General features: G+C 38.5%; 2 protein-coding genes across 9 annotated transcripts in view; one reads left to right on the top strand and one right to left on the bottom strand.

Moving 5' to 3' along the window:
* The window catches only part of RFX1 (regulatory factor X1), a 52,545-nt gene extending 42,017 nt beyond the window's left edge, over positions 1 to 10,528 (bottom strand). For 3 of the 8 annotated variants that reach the window (XM_034434403.3, XM_087888597.1, XM_087888600.1), the window contains exons 1-3: positions 10,394 to 10,528; positions 7,385 to 7,488; positions 3,313 to 3,644 (exon numbers count right to left, since the gene is read on the bottom strand). In XM_034434403.3, coding sequence (XP_034290294.1) covers positions 3,313 to 3,601 — 289 coding nt within the window. In that variant the 5' untranslated portion in view covers positions 3,602 to 3,644; positions 7,385 to 7,488; positions 10,394 to 10,528. Of the gene's footprint in view, positions 1 to 1,599; positions 2,001 to 3,312; positions 3,645 to 7,384; positions 7,489 to 10,393 lie in introns of those variants that run through there. The other 5 variants (XM_087888596.1, XM_034434406.3, XM_034434405.3 and 2 more) reach the window with 5 other exon arrangements.
* A 9,675-nt stretch (positions 10,529 to 20,203) lies between these two features.
* RLN3 (relaxin 3) lies at positions 20,204 to 22,797 on the top strand. The gene is made up of 2 exons (XM_034434410.3): positions 20,204 to 20,618; positions 22,473 to 22,797. The coding sequence occupies exons 1-2, from the start codon at positions 20,333 to 20,335 to the stop codon at positions 22,727 to 22,729; spliced, it is 543 nt and encodes a 180-aa protein (XP_034290301.1). The 5' UTR covers positions 20,204 to 20,332; the 3' UTR covers positions 22,730 to 22,797.
* Positions 22,798 to 24,697: the final 1,900 nt, after the last annotated feature.

Raw genomic sequence — 24,697 nt, 5'->3', positions numbered from 1 at the left:
CCAGAAACATCTGCTATGAGAGGAACAACAATCTGCAATCCCACTTCCTCTATTGACTTCCTCAAGACACAGTCCTTGCTTAATGGCTTCATAAACAGAAATGTTTTATGGTCCGTAAGGCACTTCTGATTGTTGCAAAATGTCACCCCAGCCCTCCGCATTGTCACATGACTGTGATCTGGTTGCTAGACAATTCAGGAAGTCAATGGGGAAGCCAGCAGGGAAGGATACAAGCACAAGGGATACAGGGGAGCTGAAATCCTTTGGCAGCTATAGGATGAATCATCCTACCTATGATTTCCACTCTGTGAAAGGAGGGGAGCTAAAATCCTTCAGAGGGGTGCAGGAACATTTCAGAGCAAAAGGGCTCCGAGATGAAAAATCCTTAACCAAAAAAAATTGCTGAAGCCTGACCATGGAGACACTAGTATAATATGCTCTTTGCACAAAAGTCAAATAAAATAACGTTGCACTGAAAATTACTGGGCAGATTTTTTTTTAAGTCCTGCCTTTATTATTTTTATAAATAACTCAAAGCATTGAAAGTATCTAATACTCCTTCCTCCTATTTTTCCTACAGCAACAATTCTGTGAAGTGAGCTGAGAGAGAGAATGACTGGCCAAGGTCACCTAGCTGGCTTCATCTCTAAGGCAGGACTAGTTCTTGCTTAGTTTCTAGCCTGGTGCCTTAACCATTAGATCAAGCTGGCTCTTTTTTCCAACCTTTTTCCCATTCTTCTCTAATTTTCCAACCCTCTCTAATCTCTGCAATCTATAGCAAAAACAAAGCGTAGAAAATTAACATAATACGTGGTAATCATTTAAGCACTCAAATTTAAATTTCTATTTTGACAAAATCCAAATGAAACTAAATATTGTCATCTAAATGTAAAAGAAATGTCATAAAGCTTCTCTCATCATGATTTTATAAACATGTCTATATTCATTATTACTTTATTATTTTTATTACTGTAATTTTCGTTGTATAAGACGCTCCAGAGTATATGATGCACCTTAGTTTTTGGGAAGGAAAATAAGAAAAGTTGATTGGTGGGTGGATTGGCCTCCCGGAATACCCCCAATCAGCTGTTCCCAGAGGTGAATTTTAGCAACAGGTTCCTTGGTTGTGAGATCTGTGCCTTGCTTTTTTTCTGCCTCTGAAACTTCTGAAACTCTGTTTCAGAAAAAACTTTTTTTTCGCCTCTGAAAGCCTCCGAAACAGAGCTTCAGAAAAAAAGGCTTTTTTTCTGAAGCTTCTTTCAGAGATTTCTTTCAGCCTCTGAAATCTCTGTTTGTGAGGCTGGACGGGGCTACATTCGGGGTATAAGAGGCACCCAGATTTTCACCCTCTTTTTTGGGGGGGAAAGGTGTGTCTTATACTCTGAAAAATACGGTAAATATATTATAGCCATTCACTCCACTAGATTCTGAACAGCTTACAACACTGAAGCATATAATTAAAAACATGAAACAAACATGACAGCCTGGACTAAAAGTAATTATAACGATGCATATGAAATTTTTGGCAACAGTGCCAAAATGTTATGCCATTACTGTTATACCATTTTGTTTTGTTTTGTTTTAACTTTCTAGTCCTACCTGGAGCCCTGGAATTCTCTGGTGGTCTCTCATTCAAGTATTAAACCGAAGCCAAAATCTGCCCTGGCATGTTAGAAGCAGTCTTCATCTTTGGTCAGACAGATGCTGAACTCTTCTTAGACTATTTTCAATTATTATTAATGTAAGCAGAAGACTTAAGCAATCTATTATATTTAATTTCCAACTGGCCTGGAATCTCACCGTTGCAGATCCGTGTAGGGCGGTGAAGTTCATGTCATATCTTCTAAAACTTCGTACATAGATAAATATTCTTGGGCTATTATTGAAAATATATAGGAACTATCTATCATAAAAATCTGATTAGTGAAAGAAAGGTTCTGCTGCATACCACAAAGGGGGAAGAGATTCTATTCACATCATCATACCTAAGTTCTAAATGCAAATCTTCATTGTTGATGCAAGACCCAGAATGAATTTGCTGAGACTATTCTGTATTTGCTAATTCCCTACTCAAAATTTATTTATAACCGCAAAATCGATGCCAAAAGAGGTTTCACAGTCATTCATGGATATGCAGAGAAGTGAAAAATATAGTCACTCGACACAGACATTCCCAGACATTTCAGTATTCACTAATTCAGTCTTTGTGATAACTGTATACAATATAACTACTTCAATGAGAAGTGTATAATTCAAAAATGATGGGCACTAATCTGTTCACAATAGCTGATAGAGAATTAGAAAATATATTTAAAGACAAGTAAAATGCTGGCAATACTCAATGGGTGCTTCAATTGACTTTTGCAAACCAAATTTAAATCACGTATCTCACCTGAGCTTTTAATCACGTATTTCAATACTGTATATTTAAAACTGCTTACCCTATATATTTGTACATATGTACAAATACATAGGAGCCTGGATAGCTCTGCAGACAAGGCACTGCAATTTAACACCAGCTGTCTGCAATTAAAGTAAGTTCGAATCTCACCAAGGCTCAAGGTTGACTCAGCCTTCCATCCTTTCTAAGGTAGGTAAATTGAGGACCCAGTTTGTGGGGGCAATAAGCTGACTTTGTATAAATATACAAAAGTATGAAGGTTATTGCTTAACGCACTGTAAGCCGCCCTGAGTCTCCGGAGAAGGGCGGCATATAAATATAAATCAAATCAAATCAAAAAAATATATATTTCAATAGAACTATTTTAAAATATAGTAGTAAATTTAAAAGGATTTCATTTGGGATTGATGAGATTAACCAAATTATTATTTGAAATTCACCATACTTTTCTAGAAAAGATAGACAAAGAAGCTATGAAATGCGAATCACACAACTACAAATTAAGGAAAGTTATCTGGAGAAATGTTCAAATTATATATATATTCAGTTACGTAGATATGCAATGAGATCTTCAATGATTATAATATTTGAGGGGAATATTTCACCAATAGATTTCAAGGCAGATTAAGGGATTCTGTTCTAGAAACAAAGGGAAATATTTCCTAAAAGCCGCCTAGGAAGTACATTGCCAGCCACTATTGTCAGTATACCCTAACTGGTTGAATCAGAACTATTTGATATTTGGGCTGATTATTCCTTCACTTGATTGTCTTTACACAAGTGGCACTGATAATGGCTTTCACAAGCCATTATTTATTTATGTAAATAAATAAAGTGCATTTCATCTCTCCACCGCTCTCATTTTTTTTCCTGGCAATTTCCCCACTTTCCTTCACCCTTTAAACACTTACCAGAAACAGTCACTACAATGTACTGCTGTGGTGTTGGTGTCTGTTGTCCAGTGGGTGGAGCCTGCGTCTGAGAAGTTGGGATTTCTGTAACATACTGTTTTGGGGTTGACTGCTGCTGTTGCTGCTGGGCACCTTGCAATTCTGCCACATACTGTTGTTGAGTTGCTGCTGCCACCACCACTGGTGTTGTTGTGTTTGCTGTTGCTGCTGACTGTTGCTGAGACTGTTGCTGTTGTTGTGATTGTTGTTGGGCTGCCTGTAATTCGGTAACATAAGCCTGTGTTGCCATGCCAACAGTGGGGAAAATGATAATAAATAAGGCTTTTTGCTTCCTTTTGTTGAAGAGAAAAAGAAAAACAAATAGAATAAAAAAGAAAAGAAAAATAATTAATCAATTATAAAGCATTCTACAGACAGAAAGACAGAAATTTTATATGCAGACAAACAACATTAATGATAAACCCCAAAGTGACTACTGTAATCACAACCTAGTATTGGGGATGGTCCAGTGGTGAAATGTAAAATTTGTTACTATCAGTTCTGTGGGTGTGGCTTGGGGGGTGGTGGTAATATGATTGAGTGGGCGTGGCCAACTTTTTTTTTTAACTTTTAAAATCATTTTTTCTACAACCTCTTTGGCTGAAGAGATCGTAAAAAAAGTGCTTTTAAAGTCTCTGACGATCCCAGCTGACTTGCCTGATCAGCAGAGGCTTTTTTTCCTTTTAAAAACATTTTTTCTATAACCTCTTCAGCCGAAGAGGTTGTAGAAAAAATGCTTTTAAAAGCCTCTGATGATCCCAGCTGAGCCGCGCAATCATCAAAGGCCTCTTTTTTAACTTTTAAAAGCATTTTTTTTGGCCAAACAGGTTGTAGAAAAAATGCTTTTAAAAATAAAAAAAAAAGCCTCTGATGATTGCGCGGCTCAACTGGGCAATGGTGGGGGTAGGGGTGGGGGAGTGGGGCAAGGATTTTTGCTACCGGTTCTCCAAACCATCCGCCTCCATCGCTACTGGATCAGGTGATCCGGTTTGAACCGAGAGCATTTCAACCCTGGGATGGTCAAATGCTTTAAAATAACCCTTTTTATTGTTTAAAGCTAAAAGAATAATGGAGAGACAAGTGCAGAGAACCTCAACAGCAATGTTCAGTATAACCTTATGTTATGCAGTAAAGGCCGCAAAAGCTGCTTCATACATGGAGCATATACGGTAGTCCTTGACTTACAACCACAATTCGGATTGCAAATTTCATCATTAAGTGGTATACTGGTAAAGTGAGTCATCACATCATCATACCCAATTTTATGACCTTTTTGCAATTGTAGTAAGTAAATCACCACAGTTGCTAAAGAATATTTTACAATCTATCTGTAATTATTATTTTCACATAAGGCTGTTTTTCTCAGATAGCCAGACAATATGATTAGTGTATAATCATTCTTTTGAATAACAGAGCTTAACTCTTTGTCAGGAAAATCAGAAGCTGCCTTACTGAAGCAGGCTGGTAATTGCATAGAGTCCTGCACTATCTATTTTTGAATGTATCATTCGAGGTCTCAGAAGGGAAAACTTTTTTCTGATCCTTTACGATGACCATAAAAACCTCTTTTAACCAAATAAGCATTACAAATTATTCCAAGTTAAAATGGCCAAATCCTTAAAAACACAATATTAAAGCATAAAAACTGTAGGAGGTATTAGGTCATGAACAACTCGGCTATATGCTGCTTAGACTGCATTCCAAAGATTCCAATACCCTTGCTCATTTTTTTTTGTGCAAGTCGAACTTGAAAATAACTTTGCTCTTTTTAGAACCTTAAGAATTCAGACTTGATCCAAAGCAGTATCACATATTTATGTCTTTTACTGACACAGAGGAATGTTATCTTTGAAAATCTGGTTCTTACCTAATAGCTAGTTTCAGAGGTTGTACTGACACAATTGGTTGGATTGATACATTGCACTGCCCATTAACCATGGTCCAAAAATTAAAATGGCCAATTCACACAATATGCCAAGTCAAAACAAAGCGCAATCATAGTCTGACATAGCTCAATGTATGTTGCCATTCTATTGCTATTTTTCACTAGCACATTTGCAAAAAGAATTTAACAAGTAATCAATGGAATAACTTGCCTCCCCAAGTTATGGTGATCCATTTCTGGAGGTCTTCAAGAAAAGACTGGACAGACATTCATCAGGATGGAATAAGTTCTCATGTTCTAGACAGGAGGTTGGACTAGAAGACCTCTGAGGTCCCTTCCAATCCTGTGATTTTATAATTCTAAATCTGCTGGAATGTAATCCAGCACAGCCAGAGCACTACTAATGGCATATCTATTGAATAGAAGGATAGTGTCCCTTCATGGATAAACATTCATCTGCATCCCAGGATATAAGCTCTCAAATTAAGAACTGAGCTAACAAGTGCTCTTAATAATGGAGGAGAGTTCAAAATTTGTTACCTGCACTTGCTAAATATTGAAAAGGAGATTCATATAAAGATTTCTCATTTCTACCCTTGTATGTTTATCTTTTCCAAAAAAATTAAAATTACTTTATGCAATTATTTAGAGAATCCATAAAAATTAAAAAGAAAAAGCCTGTTTATATTGTAAAAGAATGACATTTCTTAGGCATTGTACATTCCTATCCCAACAGCTACAATCCTGCCTAAAGGGCAACAATTCTGTTCACAGGATATAGTCTCGTGAATCTAAAACATCTCTAAATGTTGTATACTGTATATAACATTTGTACAGCTGTATACTGTACATCCAAACCCAACTATTCAATAGTACAATTCTGAAATGTTTTAAACCTCAACATTAACTCAAGAGCAGCATATCATGCCACCCAGGGAGTACAGTATAACGAGATTGATGCCATGTCTATGGAGATTCTCAATCATCCAGGTCATGGTTGTCTCAAAAGAGCTGTTCAAAAAGCAACTGGCATTTCTTGGGTTTTTCCCTTGAAAACATTTCAATTCTCATCCAAGAAGCTTCTTCAGTTCTGGCTGAATGGAAGGATTTATACTCTTTGCAGTCATCTGGTCGTTAGCACTCTGAAGGTTGGTCATTAGCTCTCTCACAGTTGTTGAGCAGAGTTGTTGAGGTCATTCGGGGGTTTATCTATACCCTCAGGGTCACTTGAATCAGAGTGCAAATGGGTGTGGAACCTTTTTGGTACTGCATCGAGTGGCCTCAATGTCTGAGAGAGCTATTGACCACCCTTCAGAATGCTAAGGATCAGATGATTGTAAAATTATAAATCCTTCCATTCTCCACCATTCAACCAGAACTGAACAAGCTTCTTGGATGACAAACAAACGTTGTCAAGAACGTTCAGTTCCCTTATATGATACCAATCTGTCCCAAAGGTGGTGTTTAACCATTTTTGGGACAGATTGGTTCCATATACATCTCCAGAATTTTACTTCCGTCTGATCAGCAAAGTAAAGGTAGTAACATGAGTATAGACAGACCACACAATGAATAAGAAAAGGAATGCAGCGTGGGCAAATGCCAGAGCAGTGGCAGTTTTGTCACTTTTCTTAGAAACACTTTCTGCTATATAAAACAATTACGTTTCAGTGCCTGGATGAAATCATGTGTAAGGCGCTCATGCAATCAGACTTATTACAATTTCTTTCTCCAACCCTAAGCAATGTATTTGATCAGGGGTGTCAAACTCAAGGACTGAGGGCCGGCTCTGGTCCGCAGTATGTTTAGATCTGGCCCGTGGGACCACCCTGGAAACAGTGAAGGACCGGCCCGCAGTGCTTCTTCCAGCGAAAATGGAGCTCGGGAAGGCCATGTGTCCCCCCCCTGTCCATTTTCACTGACAGAAGGCTGCAGGAGGCAGTCAGAGCCAAAAATGGACGTCAAGCTGGCCATACTCCTCTGGCCACACCCACATACACACCCACCCACCCACACCAAGGTCAAACACAACCTTGATGCTGCCCTCAATGAAATTGAGTTTGACACCTTTGTATTATTAGATGGTTCTGAATACTGGATATTTTCAGTTGAAGTAAAAATTAAATATTGAAAATATTTTAATAATACCTTTTTCTTGAATGGAATGGTTTTCACATGTAGCCAAACTGCATATTCCAGTAAAAATGATGTATTATAATATGGCATGTAGTTCTAGCTGTCTATAATTAAACCTGTAATAATAAAGGCCAACATTACAAGTATAATCTGGATTTTCAAAAAAAATCAGAAATTACATTTAATGTTCGAGAAATTCAAACCACCAACCCCCGCAAGCAATTCCATGGTTAGTACTTATTTTCATTCAGCCTTTCCAAAGCAACCAAAATCCTTCATCTTTCAGTAACTTCTGGATTTTAAACATAGAAACATAAAATAGATTCCACAATTATTCTTCCTACATTAAATGAGAATATCCATGCAATGAACAGTAAAAAGTGAAGTTGATTGAAACGTATGAACTTGATACTAGTAATTTCTAAATGGTTATAATGACCTTTTGGTACTGTATTAAAGTGCTAAAATCTACCTTGTCCTATGCAGCAGGATCAGTTTTAAAACATTTGAATTTTGTGGCCATTTTACAACCTGGGCCATTTTACAACCTTTAGTACTTTCAAAAAGTACTAAAGTTCTGCCAGCCATTCCTTTAGTTTCTGTTTATCATCATAAGTTTTGGTGAAAAGAAATGATGCACTATAAAGGGAATAAATAGCAGAAGCCATAGTTATCTTAACTACTTCTAAAGCAAACTAAGAGAGCCAGTCTGGTAGGGTACCAGGCTATAAACTAGAGATATAGTCCCACCTTAGGCACAAAATCAGCTGGATGACCTTGGGCCAGTCACTCTCAACCCTAGGAAAACCAAGAAATCATTTCTGAAATCTTGCCAAAAAAGCTGCAGGCATTTGTCAGGTAGTCTCCAGAAATCAAAGGCACCTCCCCCAAATGCAAACTAATGTTTCGATCCAATTCAAACATAACAATCTATAAAAACATTAGGTATAACACATCATTAGGATATCAAACAGTATTTGGCATTCAGTATCTCTAGAATGGTCAAAAATATTTCACCTCAAATTAGTTTCAATTTCCAGTTTGTGAAAAGTACCTTAAAATGTGAAGCAATTCAACAACTTTTCAATATAGGAAAGTTCTTTAGAATCTAAATTAATACCTAGATCTCTCAATGTGAGGAAATTTAACATTAGGCTGTAATGTTATTTTGAATAAATATTAGGAAAATACAGGAAGTCCTCAACTTACAACTGTAACTGAGCTTGGAATTATAGTCATAAGTCATGCTGGTTGTTAAGTTGGTCATCACATGACTGACCCAATTTTACGACATTTTTGAAGCAGGTGTTAAGCGTACCTGGTGGTAAGGCAAACACAATAGTTAAGTGAATGCTGTAGTCGTTAAATGAACTCATTGTTCTCAATGGGTGTTTTTGGTCAGAAACCAAAAGTAAGTAGAGATTTCTGGCAAAAAACATAAAACCAAATAACTGTAAATGCAGGCTGTCTGCCAAGTGCCAAGTGCATTTTGGGGGATCTGTTGTAACTTTCAATGATCATTAAGTGACCAGTTATTAAATAAGAACTACCTGTATGAAGAGAATTCATTCATATTTATGTACTGAGCGAAGTAAAAAAATACATAAATGACAAATCTTAATATCCTTATCCATAATCATTTTTATTTATCTTATACTATCATTACATTTGGTTTAATGCGATTTAACTTATTTAACTTATTTACCTTATTCTTATCATTACTCTCACCCAATTGTGGTGTGCTCTTGTACCTAGCCACAAGCACAGGACACAAATAATTTTACCTAAAGCACTCTGAAACAGATACCTGTGTGAAACAGCATAGCTTTTAGATATCCGTTATATTAGTAATCTGAAGTTACGTTTGACAGCAATGTTTGCCTTTTGAGGAATCAGATATACTGTCAATTCTATTAGTAGGGGTGGGGAATATTTAGCATTCTAACACCTACACGACTGATCCACACTAGGATTTCTATTTACTCTGGCTACCTTTTATTTTTAAAAAAGTTTCCAATCCTGAGTTTCCCAGAGAATAAAATTGAGAACTTCTGCATAAAATTTGCCTTATCAGTGAGCAACAGGTTTGTTTCGAGCACATGGTCCAAAAACCTCTGATTTCAAAATTTTCTACTAATCTTACCAATATCTGATCTAAACATGGTACGGGGATCTGTTTTATGTGTTGAAAAACCAGTGGTATACCTATACAGTATTGCCGCTTCTAGGATGGGCATCCATGTCCAGAGCAGACATGGAGCTTTATTGAGAACCACAGGGAGCAGGGACAAAAACAAAACGAAACACTTTCCCAACACAACTCCCACATTCTTCAAACCATTTATAAAAACAGCCAAGTAAGCAGCTCTTACATGGCAGTTGGCCATTATCCTCTTGTCTAAAAGTGACTTTCTATGATCTGGCCAAAAGTCTTTCCAGCTCTATCTTTTTTTAAATAAGGTACTCTATAATTAACCTATGACTTTTTCCCATGGGAATTATTCCATTAAATAGCCACCTTCTCTACGACCAGGATTTCTATAAAACCCTTTATTTATTTATTTTTAATTAATTCTCATAAGAGGGACTCCTTCGGGTTATTAGCGCTACTACGCAACTTCACCAAGAAAAGCTCATGCTCGTGACGTCACCGCGACTTTATGACGCTGTTTGAAGTCAACCATTCTCTCCTTTTCCCCTCTCCTGAGCGATCGTCCGCACCCGCCTCTCTCCAAGTCTCATTGGCCGCCCGAAGCGTATCCAACCCACTCCTATTGGCCCTCTCGCCCACCAATCACTGAGGAGAATCAACGCTCCTCCTTTCAGGGCCTGGGCCCTTTCCCGTCAAGCCCTGTTTGGTGTGGCCGCGGAAGGGCCCAACACCGGGGGGGGGAGGGGGGGGAGAAACCTCACTTGTCCGCCTCACTTTTCCCGACTACTTCGGAGAAGGGAAAAGAGTAATCATAGGCTTCGCCATTTTTTTTTACGGAAAAAAGGAAGGGGAACCGGACTCGAACCCACCTGGACTGTCCCGGCCCCGCGAGGCCTCGTCCCCTGAGGGTAGGGGGGCGGGGACGTTGTCGCGATTATCGTGCTCTCTCTCGATTTTGGCGGGAATCGCGCAGAGGCAGGGAGGGTGGGCGGTTGTTGTTGTTGTTGCCGGGCTTCCTGGTCGCCACGACTACGGTGGCTATGGCGCCCTCCGTGTTCCCTCACCGGGGCAACTGTTGCTACCCACTTCGGTGCGGGGAGGGGGGAATGGGTGGTGCCTGAAGACGATTGGACGGTGGGTAGGATTTATTGGGTATTCGACTGTCAATCATGTCCTAGCATTTCCTCCTTTCTGTTGATTCTAAGCCTCGCCTCCTTCCGGAAACTTTATTATTCTATTGGCAAATCTGGTAATCCCAACTACGGATTTGATTAGGAACCTGTCATTCTAGCAGAGAGGTGTTTCCTGAAGACATCACGAACGAATTAGGAGCTGTGGCAGTTTCCTACTGGCTCGGTAGCTTTCAATATACTGGGGAAGGCGTTCTAAATCGCCGTTAAACTCAATGAACGCATGCGTAATTCCTTGCCTTCTGGGAAATGCAGTTTAGAGGCAGCCGAAGGCCTCTTCTGACTGTTTTAAAAACAAGCGAAGGAAGTGTAACGGTCGTAATTAATTGCACTTTGTATTCCTTGAATCCTTCCATTGGACATGATCTGTGGATAAGCACCAAGCAGTGTTGTTTCTAGGTTGGGTGATCAAACTCGTGACCTATGCAAACCCCACCAGCAGAACAGGAGAGAGAGAGAGAGAGAGAGAGAGAGAGAGAGAGAGTGTGTGTGTGTGTGTGTGTGTGTGTGTGTGTGTGTGTGCAGGTGGTCCTCGACTTACGACCACACGAGCCCCCCACATTTTTGTTGCTAAGTGAGAAATTTGTTAAGTGAGTTTTGCCCCATTGTACTGCTTTTTTGCCACATTTGTTAACAATCACTGCAGGTTGTTAAATTAGGAAAACGGTTGTTAAGTGAATCTGGTTTTCCCATTGACTTCTTGTCAGAAGGTCACAAAAGGGGATTGCATGACCCCAGGATGATGCAACCGTCATTAATGTGAGTTGGTTGTCAAGCATCCGAAAATAAATCACATGACCATGGGGATGTTGCAAAGGTTGTAAGTGTGAAAAATGGTCATAAGTCACTTTTTTCAGTGCCGTTGTAGCTGAGCGGTCACTAAATGAACTGTTGTAAGTCGAGGACTATCTGTAATGCTGGTTGCTCTCTTGACTGGCCCTTACAAAGCAGCGGTTTCTGATTCTAAGAATACTGTTGAGCAATTACCGATGGCAACTGATAACCTTATTCTCCTTTGACCTTTTGCGCCAAATGCAGAAATTTTAGTAGCCTCATTTGCATGCACCAATTCAGAACAGTCAACTACATTTTGGCCAATGGGAATCCAGCCTGTGTTATTAATTCAGGGCATTGTGCAACCCCAAAAAACTGGGCTGAATCAATCTTAGTTCTGTCAACTATGGATAATTGTGATGGAAATGTTTTTTATCTTGTGGCCAATAGATGGCAGCAAAGGGCCATTTATTAACCTTTTGCTGTGGTTTTTGCAGCCCAGATCATCTAATGCTGTTAAAATTAAGGGCATTATGAATTATCTGAAAGCCTGTTGTCTTTCCTACTCCGTTTGGATTTCAGACCTTCGATGTAACTCTTGCTTGGGGCTGACAAGCCAAAGAAAAGTGAAAATGTGTAAAGTTTTAATTATAAATCATCACAACTTACAAGACTGTAGAATAACATAGAACATAGAATAATAGAGTTGAAAGGGATCTCGGAGGTCTTCTAGTCCAACTGTTGCTCAAACAGGAGACCATATATCAGTTCAGACAAATGGTTATCCCGTCTTTTTTTTTAAACCTTCAATAATGAAGTACCCACAATTTCTGAAGGCAAGCTATTCCATTGGTTAATCGCTCTCACCGTTAGGAAATTTCTCCTTAGTTCTAGATTGCTTCTCTCCTTGGTTAGTTTCCAACTATTGTTTTTTGTCTTGCCTTTTGGTGGTCTGGAAAATAGTTTGACCCCCATCATCTTTGTAGGAGCCCCTCAAATATTGGAACAGTGCTATCATGTCCCTCTCCCGGTCCTTTTCATTAGACTAGACATATCCAAATCCTGTAACCCTTCATACATTTTAGCCTCCAGTCCTTTAACCATTCTTGTTGCTCTTCTCTGCACTCTTTCCAGAGTCTCAACATCTTTTTTGTATTGTGGTGACCAGAACTGGATGCAGTATTCCAAATGTGGTCTTATTAAGGTTTGTAAAGCGGTACTAGAACTTCATGTGATCTTGATTCTATCCCTCTATTAACGCAGCCTAGGATTGCATTGGCTTTTTTGGCTGCTGCCGCACATTGTTGGCTCATATTTAGGTGATTGTCCACTAGGACTCCAAGATCCCTCTCACAGTTACTGGCATTAAGCCAGGTTTCTCCTAGTTTATACCTATACAGTTTGTTTTTCTTACCGAAGTGTCATTACTTACTGTTTGTTCAATGAGAAAGGAATATTAACAATTTTCATACTTGAAAGCAAATACTATACTATCTGGAGGTGAGTATACAGACAACTTTGTCACAGTCTGAAAATCTGTCTTAAAAGAAGAATTGAAAGCAATGAAGAGAGAGATTAAATAATTTAGACTCCTGCATCATGTTTGCTCTTTGAAAAAAGGCTCATAGCCTATGGAAACTAAGTCAAAGCTATTACAACTGAACTTATATTTTCCCTTGCCAGCTTTTCCTTCCTGTCCCTTCAGTGTCTTTCCTTTATGTCATGTTTTTCTTCTAGGTGATCTATAGTTGATATATAGGATATATATATCCTTTTTAATAGAAGACTGAAAGAAAGTTAACTTTAAAATATAGATATGCTTTAATTCCTCACAGTGTTTTTTAGATTTTATTCACCCAAGTAACATTTCAGTACTTGATCATAGTGTACTGAGAGATTTTCTCACCTGAAAACTTTGGATTCCAAGAACATTTATTTATTTATTTAGCATATGGCAAAAATGTTAAAAAGCATTTAACATGACAAGTGCTTAGGAGACTGGTATCAAATTCTTATCAGTCAATCTTTATTAGGGTCACAGACCAGAATAAAAATTAAATTTACGGATACAATAAAACAGGACATAACAGGACATAGTAATGTATTATATTTGATGGTGAAATCATCAATGGATCACCAAGATCTGCCTAATTTTACAGACAGTATAGTAAAACCTACCGTAGCTACATTCAAAGAAATTGTATTTTACCAATCCGATAATAGTAGTTGTATATAAAAAGGATCAGAATTTCCAGGATATTTTGTCAGGTAAGGTGTTATAAAATGAGTCTTTGAGACCGTACAGAGGGTGCAATACTGCAGGGCATGAGCTGTGATTTCAGTGGCCCCCTTGTCACCGGACACAGTCTCAACTCATGTGGGACTTTTTTATATTGGCTCTCCAAAACTGTTGTGGGCAAAGCACTATAATAAGCTACAGTTAATTTAGAGACAGTTATATGATAATTTGCTGGTTTGTGAAGGGAGGCTGTCTGCTCAAGAAAACATTCTTGGGTAAAACAGACCGATCCTGTTTGACTTCCTGATCCTTAATACGTTGTAGCCCATTGTTAGGAGTTCCTCCTTGGAGAGACTGACATGTTGGAGTTTAAATGAAATAATTCTAATCTATGTTGGTTTATAGTTATCCTCCCTAAAAGTGGACTGATGGGGAAGAACAGTAATTTCAGTCAGTGTGTTATTATAATGGAAATCCATGCATCTGTTTCAACCTTGAACAACTGCCTTCCATTAGAATTGCATTAGGAATGTAGGGGGCTACCTGCAATATGATCCTTAGAAATTTGGATTTGAACCTTTTTGAGAGGAGTAAAAAGAGAAATAAGGTTCTAGCGAGGCACCAAAGAGTAATTGTACACAACCTGTGCTGCAAATAGCTTCAGTGCTGCTGGTATATACTGCACTTCTCTGGTGGAATAGAAAAATTGGATTGTAGCCACTGTATATTTTTAGCATTTTTAATAGTCTTTTCCTCCTATTTTTTATTTTATTGAAAAGAAAATTAAAATACAAAACCCCCAAAACGGGAGAGGGGTGACACGAAAAAATAGACAATAAAAAAATTGTTATCCCCCTAATTGAATATTGATTAATATATTACTACAATATTGGTTCCTATCCCTTGTGAAACAGCCCCTCCCCCAAATTTTTAAACTAGTAAATCTATTTGCAAATTATTGACCTGTCTTCTATATAGTATATTAATGACAAAATACAGGAAGAACAACAATAATAACAAAAACAGGAAGAACAATAATAAAAAAGACAAGGTTAAGGTTACAAAACTCTCTTAACCAACTGTTATAATCCACCTGTAAAAAATTTGCCACAGCATTTTACCTATCCCAAATCATCACAAAAGTTAAAAGTAATTCATCCTGGATCAAATATCTATATTTCTTTCTTAATACTATCTCTTATCAATTGTTATCTAATCAAATATACTACATTCAGGCTCCACAGTGCATCTTATCTTCCCAACAAAGTCCATACAGAAGTGACTTCCAGTTAGGTGTAATAAATCCATTCTCTAATCTCAATCCTCGTAGGAAAGAAAAAATGTCACGTTCCCATTCAGTCAGGCTTCTAGTATTGTAAAGAAATGAACTTCAAAGAGACACATAAGATTGGCTCAGTTAGTTCTCTGGCTGTGGAGTCCATATCTCTTTGGACTGCAACTTTCATATCAGAGTCCTTTCATGAACCTAATTTATCCAAAACTAAATGCCTCTGCATATTTTCCATGGGCATTATCATCTCATCAAAAAAAAAAAAAAAATTAAATTTTCAGTTAAAAGTTGCATGTTACCAAAGTCTTTTTGTAGACTTCAGTCTAGGTGGCTTGTCTGTAATCTGATACATTATTATTCTGTGAAACATGGTCAGGGAACAAAGAACACTGAAGCAGAAGGAAGCAAGAAATACATTTTCTGGATATTTCGAACCAAGATTTAAAAAAAAATCAAAAGAAATAAACTCTGAATATGCAAATACAAAAAATATAAAAATTATGTAGTGAGAGTCCAATAATAATGTAAATCAAATGAAAGCACTTCACCATCTAAATCACGCCATGTTTCCTTATGGTTATTCAAAATAACAACGTAAATCAGAGGGAAGGAAAAAGAAAAAAGTCCAGCAGGGAGTTGAAACAAATCAGCTTTCAACCATCTGGTCAACATTTAAAGACAAAAAAGGAGAATAAAACAATAAATTCAAAAAGTGAAAGTTAAAAACCAGGCTTCCTTAGAAAATGAAATGCTGACAGGAAGATGGATTTGCCCAGTGGGACTCTCTGACTGCTCTGCAATTGGTGAAATTACGGAAAATCATGCCCAAATATTTAAAGATTTTCACTTGTTCAATATTTCAGCCATTTATCCTCCGGGCATGCGGTTTAAGTCTCTTTGTAAAAATCAGGATTTGGGTCTTGCTGTGATTGGTTTCGAAAACTTCCTCTGAACAATAGCTGGTCAAGGCATTCAGGGCTCATTTGAGTCCAATTTATTGTGACAGAAGTAGTATGCAGTCTGCATATAGCAGGGTGGCAATATGCGTGTTTGCTAATTTTGGAAGGTGGTGTTCTAATTGGTTCATTTTGGCCAGAAGTGAGTTTATATATAAATTAAACAGTGGAGCAGTTAGAATACATCTCTGCCTCATTCCTCTGTAAAATTGAATCTTCTTGGTATGTGGCCTTGCATATTGCAGCAGACTTTGACTCTAGAGTTCTTATATAGTTTATGCATGAGCAAAAGTTTAATCTGGGAATTAGACCAAACACAGACCTGAAATTAACAAATGTACAGTGTAGAGTCTGCTTTAGATGTATCAAATCAAATCAAATCTTTATTGTCAATGCACAACACGGGTACAATGAGATTGAATGAGCTTCCCTTGGTGCAGCCACCCCCCCAAACACAGAATACATCTCAATAACTCAAAATAAAAGAAAAGGAAATGTATATTTTTCAGCCAGATGTATATCTTTCGGCCAAGACATGTCCATAGATAGAGTATCCAGACCTGAAGCTTGCTTGCTCATCATTTAATATATGCTCTGAATCAATCCAATCAATTAGTTTATTAGCTTGCTTATTATGCTTAACAGGCTATTAGGTTGTAATTTGTAGGCAAGTGTCATGTGCACATCATTTGGGCACAATGTTAGCTTAGCCCAGTCCTTGGGAATCTGTGCAGTGTGATCAATAAAAGTAAATAGAGAAACAAGAACAGGAGTCATCCAATCTATATTGTTTCATAATATTTCAACTCTTGACTGGCATACAACAAATCAAAATAATTATTCAAAAATGAAGCAGTACAGAAGGTTTGTCATACCATAACTTTTGAGGGCTCAGGTTAGCTCAACATCTGGTAGAAAAACAACATTTTGAAATTTTTTATTTTTTAACAAAGTCAAGGAAGGAGTAGACATTTGTCAGGATGTATGTTGTTTTAGAGGCAGGAGCACTGATAGAGAAGGCATACCTCCCATTAGATGGCATTGTTATAGTGAAAGAACCTGGAGTATGCAAACTCTGTCAGATTGAACAGGATGGGCAGATGCTATGGGAGATAAACAGATTGTCATAAATAGCCAGGCCTTATGATAACTAGTATCTTGAATTGTCCCTGAAAGCCTAGTTGTTAGATGGGCACACTGAGCCATGCTGTGTTCTGAACCACCTGCAGCTTTTGAGTGGTCTTCAAGGGCAGTCTTATGTGAAACACATTACAATAGTCCACATATAAGGTAACCAAATCACCACCATCATCATCATTCATCTGACTGTGCATAAAATCTCCTGATCCAGTAAATGGTACAATTAGCAAAAGGATAAATTTGTGCAGAGGCACAAATTTGCTTACAATTTACAACAGTGCAGGCCACAACCTGCTCCTTGAGCAGACAATCCTGCAGACCCTACTCAAGCATTGCTTGTATGCTATGTCCTGGATAGAAGGAAGTGAACTTCCTATCTTTTCTGCCATCCTCACCTCTCTGCAGAGCTTTCCTGTCTGAAACAGTAACTCCAAACTACACAGCAATACCATACAGTAGGATGCTTTCAATCGTCCCTCTCTAGAAAGTGGTAAGGATAGGGAAAAGAAGTTGTGCTTGCCTGCTATGCACGCTTGTGTCTCACTGTTGAGCAACCAAGCTAACCTGCTCATCAGCTACACACCCAAAAACATAAAACTACCTCCATAGTTGAATTGTGAATAAAAGGCTACTAAATTAGAACAACAACCTCTAAATGACAGCAAAATGATATCTGTTTGCTTCCATCTAGAAGTTGTCTGGATTTTTGCTAATAATTTAGTAGTACTAACTGAACCTGATTTGGAAGTTTTGCCACACAAAAGTCAATTCCTAGTTTTCGTAAAAGTCCAATTTAATTTTTTTAAAAAAAATCCAAGTTACTGTTCAGCTCTATAATGAAGCCACAAAGAAACCCCAAAGAGAGAAAGGTGTCTATTGGGTAAATCCAAAGAACCTATTTCCCATAAGCTTTCAACAAAGGCATAGAGGCCATATCCCTCTGACTTCACTGCCTTGCCCTGATATTAAGAAGGGTCTATATCTGTCATTTGTCTGAAATGTTACTTTTATCATGCCGCAGAGAGCAAGCTAGTTACTCAGCACTTGGGCCAAAGCTTATCTGTGATGGCATTTGCTATGGCATACGCTTGGAAGAGGCCGCGGCAGTCTTCTTATCACAAAATAAAGAAAACTCTGTGCTATCTCTAGCAGGCTGAAAGGACAGAATTTGGAGAGATAAGCAAAGTTCAGTGCTGTTCCTGCTGCCAACATAAGGTGGAAGATATTTGCATAAAGACATTTCATGAAGTATTGTACCAAGCCTTGGACTTGGTAAAGAGAATTATTTTAAATAGATGGAAAGAAATCTATACTTTTGATGTTAAGGAATGGATTTATTCTAATTCAGCCTAAAACCATCTGCCAGGCAATAGCTCTTCTGCAGTCCCCATTTTTTTTTACAATTGGACAAGCAGCATTGAAGAATTTCAGGTTTAATGTCCCAGGATCATCATAGTAAGGCAGAGAGTTGTACAAGCTGCATTTTTACTCTCTCTCTTAGTCATGGAAGTCTGTTGGGCCAATGTAAGGAACAGAAAACTTGTCACTGCCTATCAACTTTGAAAAATATCTGAACAAAAGGAATAATTCAAGTAGTCTTCCATCCCGTCTTCCCCTTAGAAACTTACTGCATGTTGACATTTTCTGCCTTATGAGCTAAAATAACTTGCCTGAATTCAGTGTTGGTAAAAAGAGAGAGATCTAGCCCTAGGGCTGGGATTTCTGATATTTCTTAAGACTCAAAACTCTTCCATCTACCATCTACATGAGATCCATGAGGAAGGTCATCCAATAGCATGGTGTCAGATATCTGTCTAATATGAAATCATCAGATTGTACATCTTGACCCCTGGCTGACCAAGTGATGCTATTGATGTGCTCTCTGCCTGTCTGAAAAGAAAAAAATGTTGAGGCTCAAACCTAACAATGCAGAATAGTTTGGGGTTTATAGATCAGCTTTGTTGGAGATCCTCCATTTTTAATTGTGATGTGGTTGCACTTCCCCAGACCAAACTGTGATATCAAATGAACTCACAGCTCTTGTAGAAAGAGCAAGCAGCAGCCATTTTCCTAGATCTATCTCATGTACTCTTTTTTGTATCAGGAGTACTTGCTCATAGTTATTCATGCCTTAGATACCTCTCACAATGTCCTCTGCATGGAGCGTCTGTTGAAGATCATTGTCTAAATTAAAATAGTCATAAGACTATTTTGTTATGGGTGCACCTCAATATGCCCAGGTGACACCTCTGCTCCATGTGCTACACTGTTTACTAGTGAGCTTTTGGATGCAATTCAAGGTATTGATTGTCATCTATAAAGCCTGGTTCTTTAATGAACAACTTTCTCCTATTATCTCTGCCCTTCCTATATAAGATAAAGGCACAGTATGCTTCAGGTCCCAGTGACTACACAGCTACATCTTGTGAAACACCAGAGTCATGTCCAGTCCAGCCCCCTGGAATACCATCCCCACCCAGAGATGGTTGATATAACTCCACCTTTGTTTTAAAAACCAAGAAAAAGTAGCTATTGAAAGAGGCCAGAGATTAAGACAATTTCTGACTCAGACTAATGGATGATTGGTAGTTGGTAAGTATTCTTTCCATAACTTATTTGATTTTATATTGTATTTTAACGGAGTTTAACTATGTACAATGTCTTAAGCCTCCTGATTTAATGACCTGATAAATCCAATAAACAACACAAATACAAGGGAAAGTTGCTCTGGAGCACCACTGTTGAGGATAGATCTGAGGTTAGACAGAAGTATGTAGTACAACAGGAACTGTCTCTATCCTAGTGCATTGCAGGCAATTTGGGGATAATTCCCAGCTACTCCTGACAAACGCCTAAGCTGATCAGGGTAAACTAGGAGATGTAATAAAAGTGGGAACCGTGCTTGTCTGCCTTCCTGCTTCCGTTGATATATTTGGGACATAAAAGTTTTCTAAATTCATATAGTGTGGGGAGTCTCGGGGAGTTGTTCTGTCTATGTTCCTCTCCCGCTCATTATCAGCATTTGCATGTCTTGCTGTGCATTTTCTCTGTATGCACCTACATGTCTGTCCCTGCCAGGAAAGGCCAGGTAAGCGCTGAACACAATTCCCTATCTGCCCAGCTGATAACAAGGAAAAGGTTATCTCTGATTAGTGTACATCTCCAAGTTCTCCTCCACCAAGAAAGGTCTCTATCCCCTCCTGCTGTTAATTGGGGAGATGGCCGGAAAGATGCTCATATCCACCTGGAGATATAAAAGGGACTCAGCTACACAGAAGCTGGCAAAAGGCAGTTGTGCTGTCGCAGGAAACCCAATTCCTGTCTGTCTTGCAGAGCTCTCAGCCATGCCCAAGTTCCTCCTGGCTCTGATGCTTGGAGTGCTGCTTTCAGAGAAATGGCTGGTGAGTGAAGCTAGGACACCCCCCTATGGTGTCAAGCTGTGTGGCAGGGAGTTTATCCGTGCTGTCATCTTCACTTGTGGAGGATCCCGCTGGAGACGAGCAGGTGAGCAAAGGGGGTGTTGGCAAACTTGAGGTAGACTCTAGTTAAGGTAGAGCTCTACCTTATGTGATATCCTCCAAACAGAATAGGACTGTGATTCCAATTATGCAGGACTATGTTAGCTGGGAATTACAGTTCCTAAAATTCCCAGCTAAGAACTGCAAGAAGAAAGCCATGAAGGGAAGAGCAGCTTTTCATTCACAAACTGCTGCTTTAAAAAGGAATTATAAAAAGATGGAAAGAATGCTCTGACCATGGTGGAATTGGGAGGAGCTGACAATTGGACTGGCCTGAGAACTAACCAAAATTATGTTGTTGTTATAAGCATGGCCATCAGCTCAGGATTGCTGTTTGGTTCACTACTGTGCCATACATTTGAAGCTGTCTTTGCATTGCTTCCTGTGTGAGTTTGTATGCAGCTGGTTAGTGGAAACTTGCAAGAGCATATAATGCTTGTGAGTTACAGAACAGGAAAGGACTAAGAAGCTCCTGCACTAAGGCAGGGCCATGCAATTTCTAGCCCTTTGCTCCATTATCTTTGGCTCAGCTTCTTTGATTCATAGCTCTTAGGATATTTCCATCAAAGGGTAGCTGTGAGAAGACACATTCAGGGATGCTGCCCTGCCATTCACCAACAAATGTAATTAACTTTTATTACTCAGTTTGTGCAAGTTGGGTTAAATTCCTATTACCCCAGTCAGTAAATACCTTGCTACATGAGATTTGTCACCATACCCTCCCAAGAATGCTAGATTGGGTTTAAAAGTAGGTATAATCTGTCCAGTTGGAATCATATAAAAATATAAGGAGACTTTTATTGTATTAGGTTTTCCCTAATGGAAAACTTACTAATGGACAATGCAATACTTGGTTGGTAGAAGGCATTCCTGTAGAAAACAGGAGTCTTTTCTGCTCTTCCAAGAGATGCTGGAAACCAAATGTGGAACCTTTTAGGTACAAAGCTTGGATACCATTTGAGAAACACATCTTATCTGGTACCGAAAAAAGCGTATATGTCAAGAAAAATGCAGAAACCAAGGCACATCAAAGTAGCATCCCTTCTTCAGTTAGAGATACCATAATCCTTTCTTAAGCTTTAGCCGATTTCTTCTCACTCTTTCCTGTCTCTATTCAATCACTCTGAAAGTGATTGGGGTTGGAGAAAGAGGATATAATTACAAAGCTGTAGACAAGGGACAGGTTAAACATCCCTGTCTGGGAAACTAAATTGCAAGCATTTCCTTCTAATGTCACCCCCCTTTCAATATGCTTTTGGTTGCCCAAAGAGATCAGATGGCAATTAAATTGACACATGGCATTTTCCCACCAATGTTCTGAGGCCCAATCCTGCAGTTTACACTAACCAATGTTCATCTTCACTTCCATTGACTTTGATATGTAGAAAATACTGCTATCCAACCATTGCTCACCTTCTTCCCTTCTTCAAAAAAGATGCTTGAAATACTGAGACTCAAGCTCTGTTTGAAAAAGGTAAATCTGAATGGTAACATCTGAATATCTGCTAATCTTAGAATTTGCTCAGCCTTTTGCTTCAGGTTTATTTCAGATATTTTGTTTATTTACAAAACATAGATATTACCAATGAAGTTAATAACAATTCACCAAGACAGCCTACAAAGCATTTGTTTTCCAAAGGTGTTTTGAAAAATGTAGGTTTTGCTACTTCTGTAGAGGATGTTAAATGTGGGTGTTGCCTAAATGCTTATTCAGCTTCAACTAATGCTTATTACTTTAAGATATTCTGATTCAATTGACTTCCTAGCACAGAGTCCATTTATTCAGCACAATATGTTGCCGCTGATCTCCCTACTTTCCAGTGTTATCTTCTCATTGTAGGAAATCTTAGTGCTCTCCTTGGGGGAGATCCTGCAGAAGCATTTGATGCAACATCATTATCCAATGAATGGAATCCAGTGCATTCCTCCCAACAGGATCCCTCTGACAATTATGGGAGCTGGCAAGGTCGGCAGAGCTATGCCCTCTCCGAAGAGCCCTGGCCTTTGGATCGCGGAGCCCGAGATGTTATGGAAAGCCTGAGCAATGCCTGTTGCAAGTGGGGCTGCAGCAAGCGTGAGATCAGTTCTTTATGTTAGGTAGTGGTTTTCATTTACCGCATGTGTTCCTTGGTTAAAAAAATAAAATAAAACAAGGAAGTATGCTATAGCTTGAAGATTTATTAACCAGCATGCACGCATATGCAACATGAATTCCTCCATGAAACATCCATGCCTTTCATCAAAGTAGACACTGATTGTCAAAGAGGCCTATGGATCCCACTTACATGGTTATACTTACTTATAAAGTGCTCCGCAGGTCTCACATGAAAGCCTTGTTAACACTATTTACATGAATTGTAACTTCATCAATGAGCCTCAATCACAACCAGAATGGACAGTTACATTCCCTAGTCTCCTGTTCCACTCAGTTGAAATTAGTAGAGCTGGATCTGCTGGAATGGCTGGGCACCAAGGAAGGTTCAGGGCAAAAGGAGAGAATGCCTGGTGGAAAAGTATAATGCAATGGCTTTTTGAGTGTTGGCGAGGGTCACAAATGTTCTCTCACATTTGATAATTTACAAATGAACTCATGGTGAGATGGGCAGCAAACAAATTCAATAATCAACCCATTTTTATTATGGTCACACACCAGCATTAAATTTAATTAATTAATTCTTGGGTTGGTATTCAAGTTAGTCTCACAACCAACAGCTTTCAGGGTGGTGGTGCTTCCATGGTTATTCATTTGATCTCTTAGAGAGGAACTAAGTCTGCTGCTCTGAGATTAAAATGACCATAAAGCAAAGCTGAAAAGGAAAAAAATGAAACGAAACAAGTTAATGAGATGCACTATGTTGACTCAGAACAGTTTGGTTTAATGGGGACACTCAACATAGATTTGTTTTATTTTGATGGCATTAGTAATTCTCAAATTAGAAACACTACGTGATGTTTGCACAACATTTCCAAGCAACTAAACAAGTTTATCTTCCTGCAAACATCCTAAAAAATGTTGAGAAGAGCTGGAAAAGTTTAAGGAAAAGCCAGTGACATTTCTCAGAGTGGTTGTGTGCAATTTTAACTGGAACAATCTGCCATAATACCAAACTTTGAGAAAATGTAAATCATATTAATATTATATTTTCTTCTGCAACTGGGCTAATAAAGGAAGACCGACTGGTGGGGTATACTGAATTGTATATGCCAGTTTTCCCACTAATCTACATATGTGAGACTACAACTCATGCTATTCTTAGCCAGAATTATAAGAGAGTGGTGGTCCGATAGATCAAAAGGATGCACATATTGTGGAAAAGAATTGGCCAATTGCTAGAGAGAGCTTCAGATTTCCCCTCTATAATTTTTTTGTGCATTTGTGGAACTCCAGATGGGCACAAACCTGCAACTCTATTTGGATTCTGCAGATGAAAAAAAATGTATTTCTTACTAATTTTCAGCACTTGCAAAGCAACGGTAAATGTAAAATATAACTAGGTAGCTAAAAGTGTAGGTATCCTTCTTGTCCCAAACACATTTCCATTTCTAATCTTTGCCTTACACCCCAGGCCCTATTGTGTTTTGGCAGTCATGTATTATACATGTGTGGCATGTGCCTCTTATTGTGACAATCTAATATTAAATATGCTCAATAAACTTATAAATTTATATTGTTTATATCTGCAAGACCTCACATTCTGTACATAGCAATCCTTCCTCCATTTTGCCCCTAACTTTAATATTTAAATTTCACAATCCCCTGCAAAACAAAAGCTTCCTAGCCATGGGCTCGCCAAGCCTTTTCACTTACTTCGGTGTTAACAGATGGTATAAAATAGCAGGATCAATCGGTTTCCAAGTGGAAGTACATTGTTTTGCTTGGGTGTTTTCTTCTGCGATTTTTTTTAAAGCTCAGGGATTCCTTGGTGGTTTTCTCCCAAAATAATTTAACACAAAAAGTTTTTGAGAACAGCCAGGCTTAGAAACCATCTCTAAGCTGAGCAAAGACATTTGCTAACCATACAGTCACCCGCACTGATTCTCTGGCATACATATTAAGTGCAAGGG

This window comes from Pantherophis guttatus, chromosome 2, assembly GCF_059756535.1.
Source record: "Pantherophis guttatus breed Tessera chromosome 2, ASM5975653v1, whole genome shotgun sequence".
NCBI classification, from domain to species: domain Eukaryota; kingdom Metazoa; phylum Chordata; class Lepidosauria; order Squamata; family Colubridae; genus Pantherophis; species Pantherophis guttatus.
The sequence above is the reverse complement of the archived record's forward strand: the minus strand, read 5'-3'. Positions and strand labels throughout refer to the sequence as shown.

Bases quoted from the DNA above. Each gene is read 5' to 3' on its own strand.
- RLN3 (XM_034434410.3), top strand. From the start codon at position 20,333: ATGGCCGGAAAGATGCTCATATCCACCTGGAGATATAAAAGGGACTCA. The intron at 20,619-22,472 runs GTGAGCAAAGGG...TTCTCATTGTAG, and splicing joins ATCCCGCTGGAGACGAGCAG to GAAATCTTAGTGCTCTCCTT.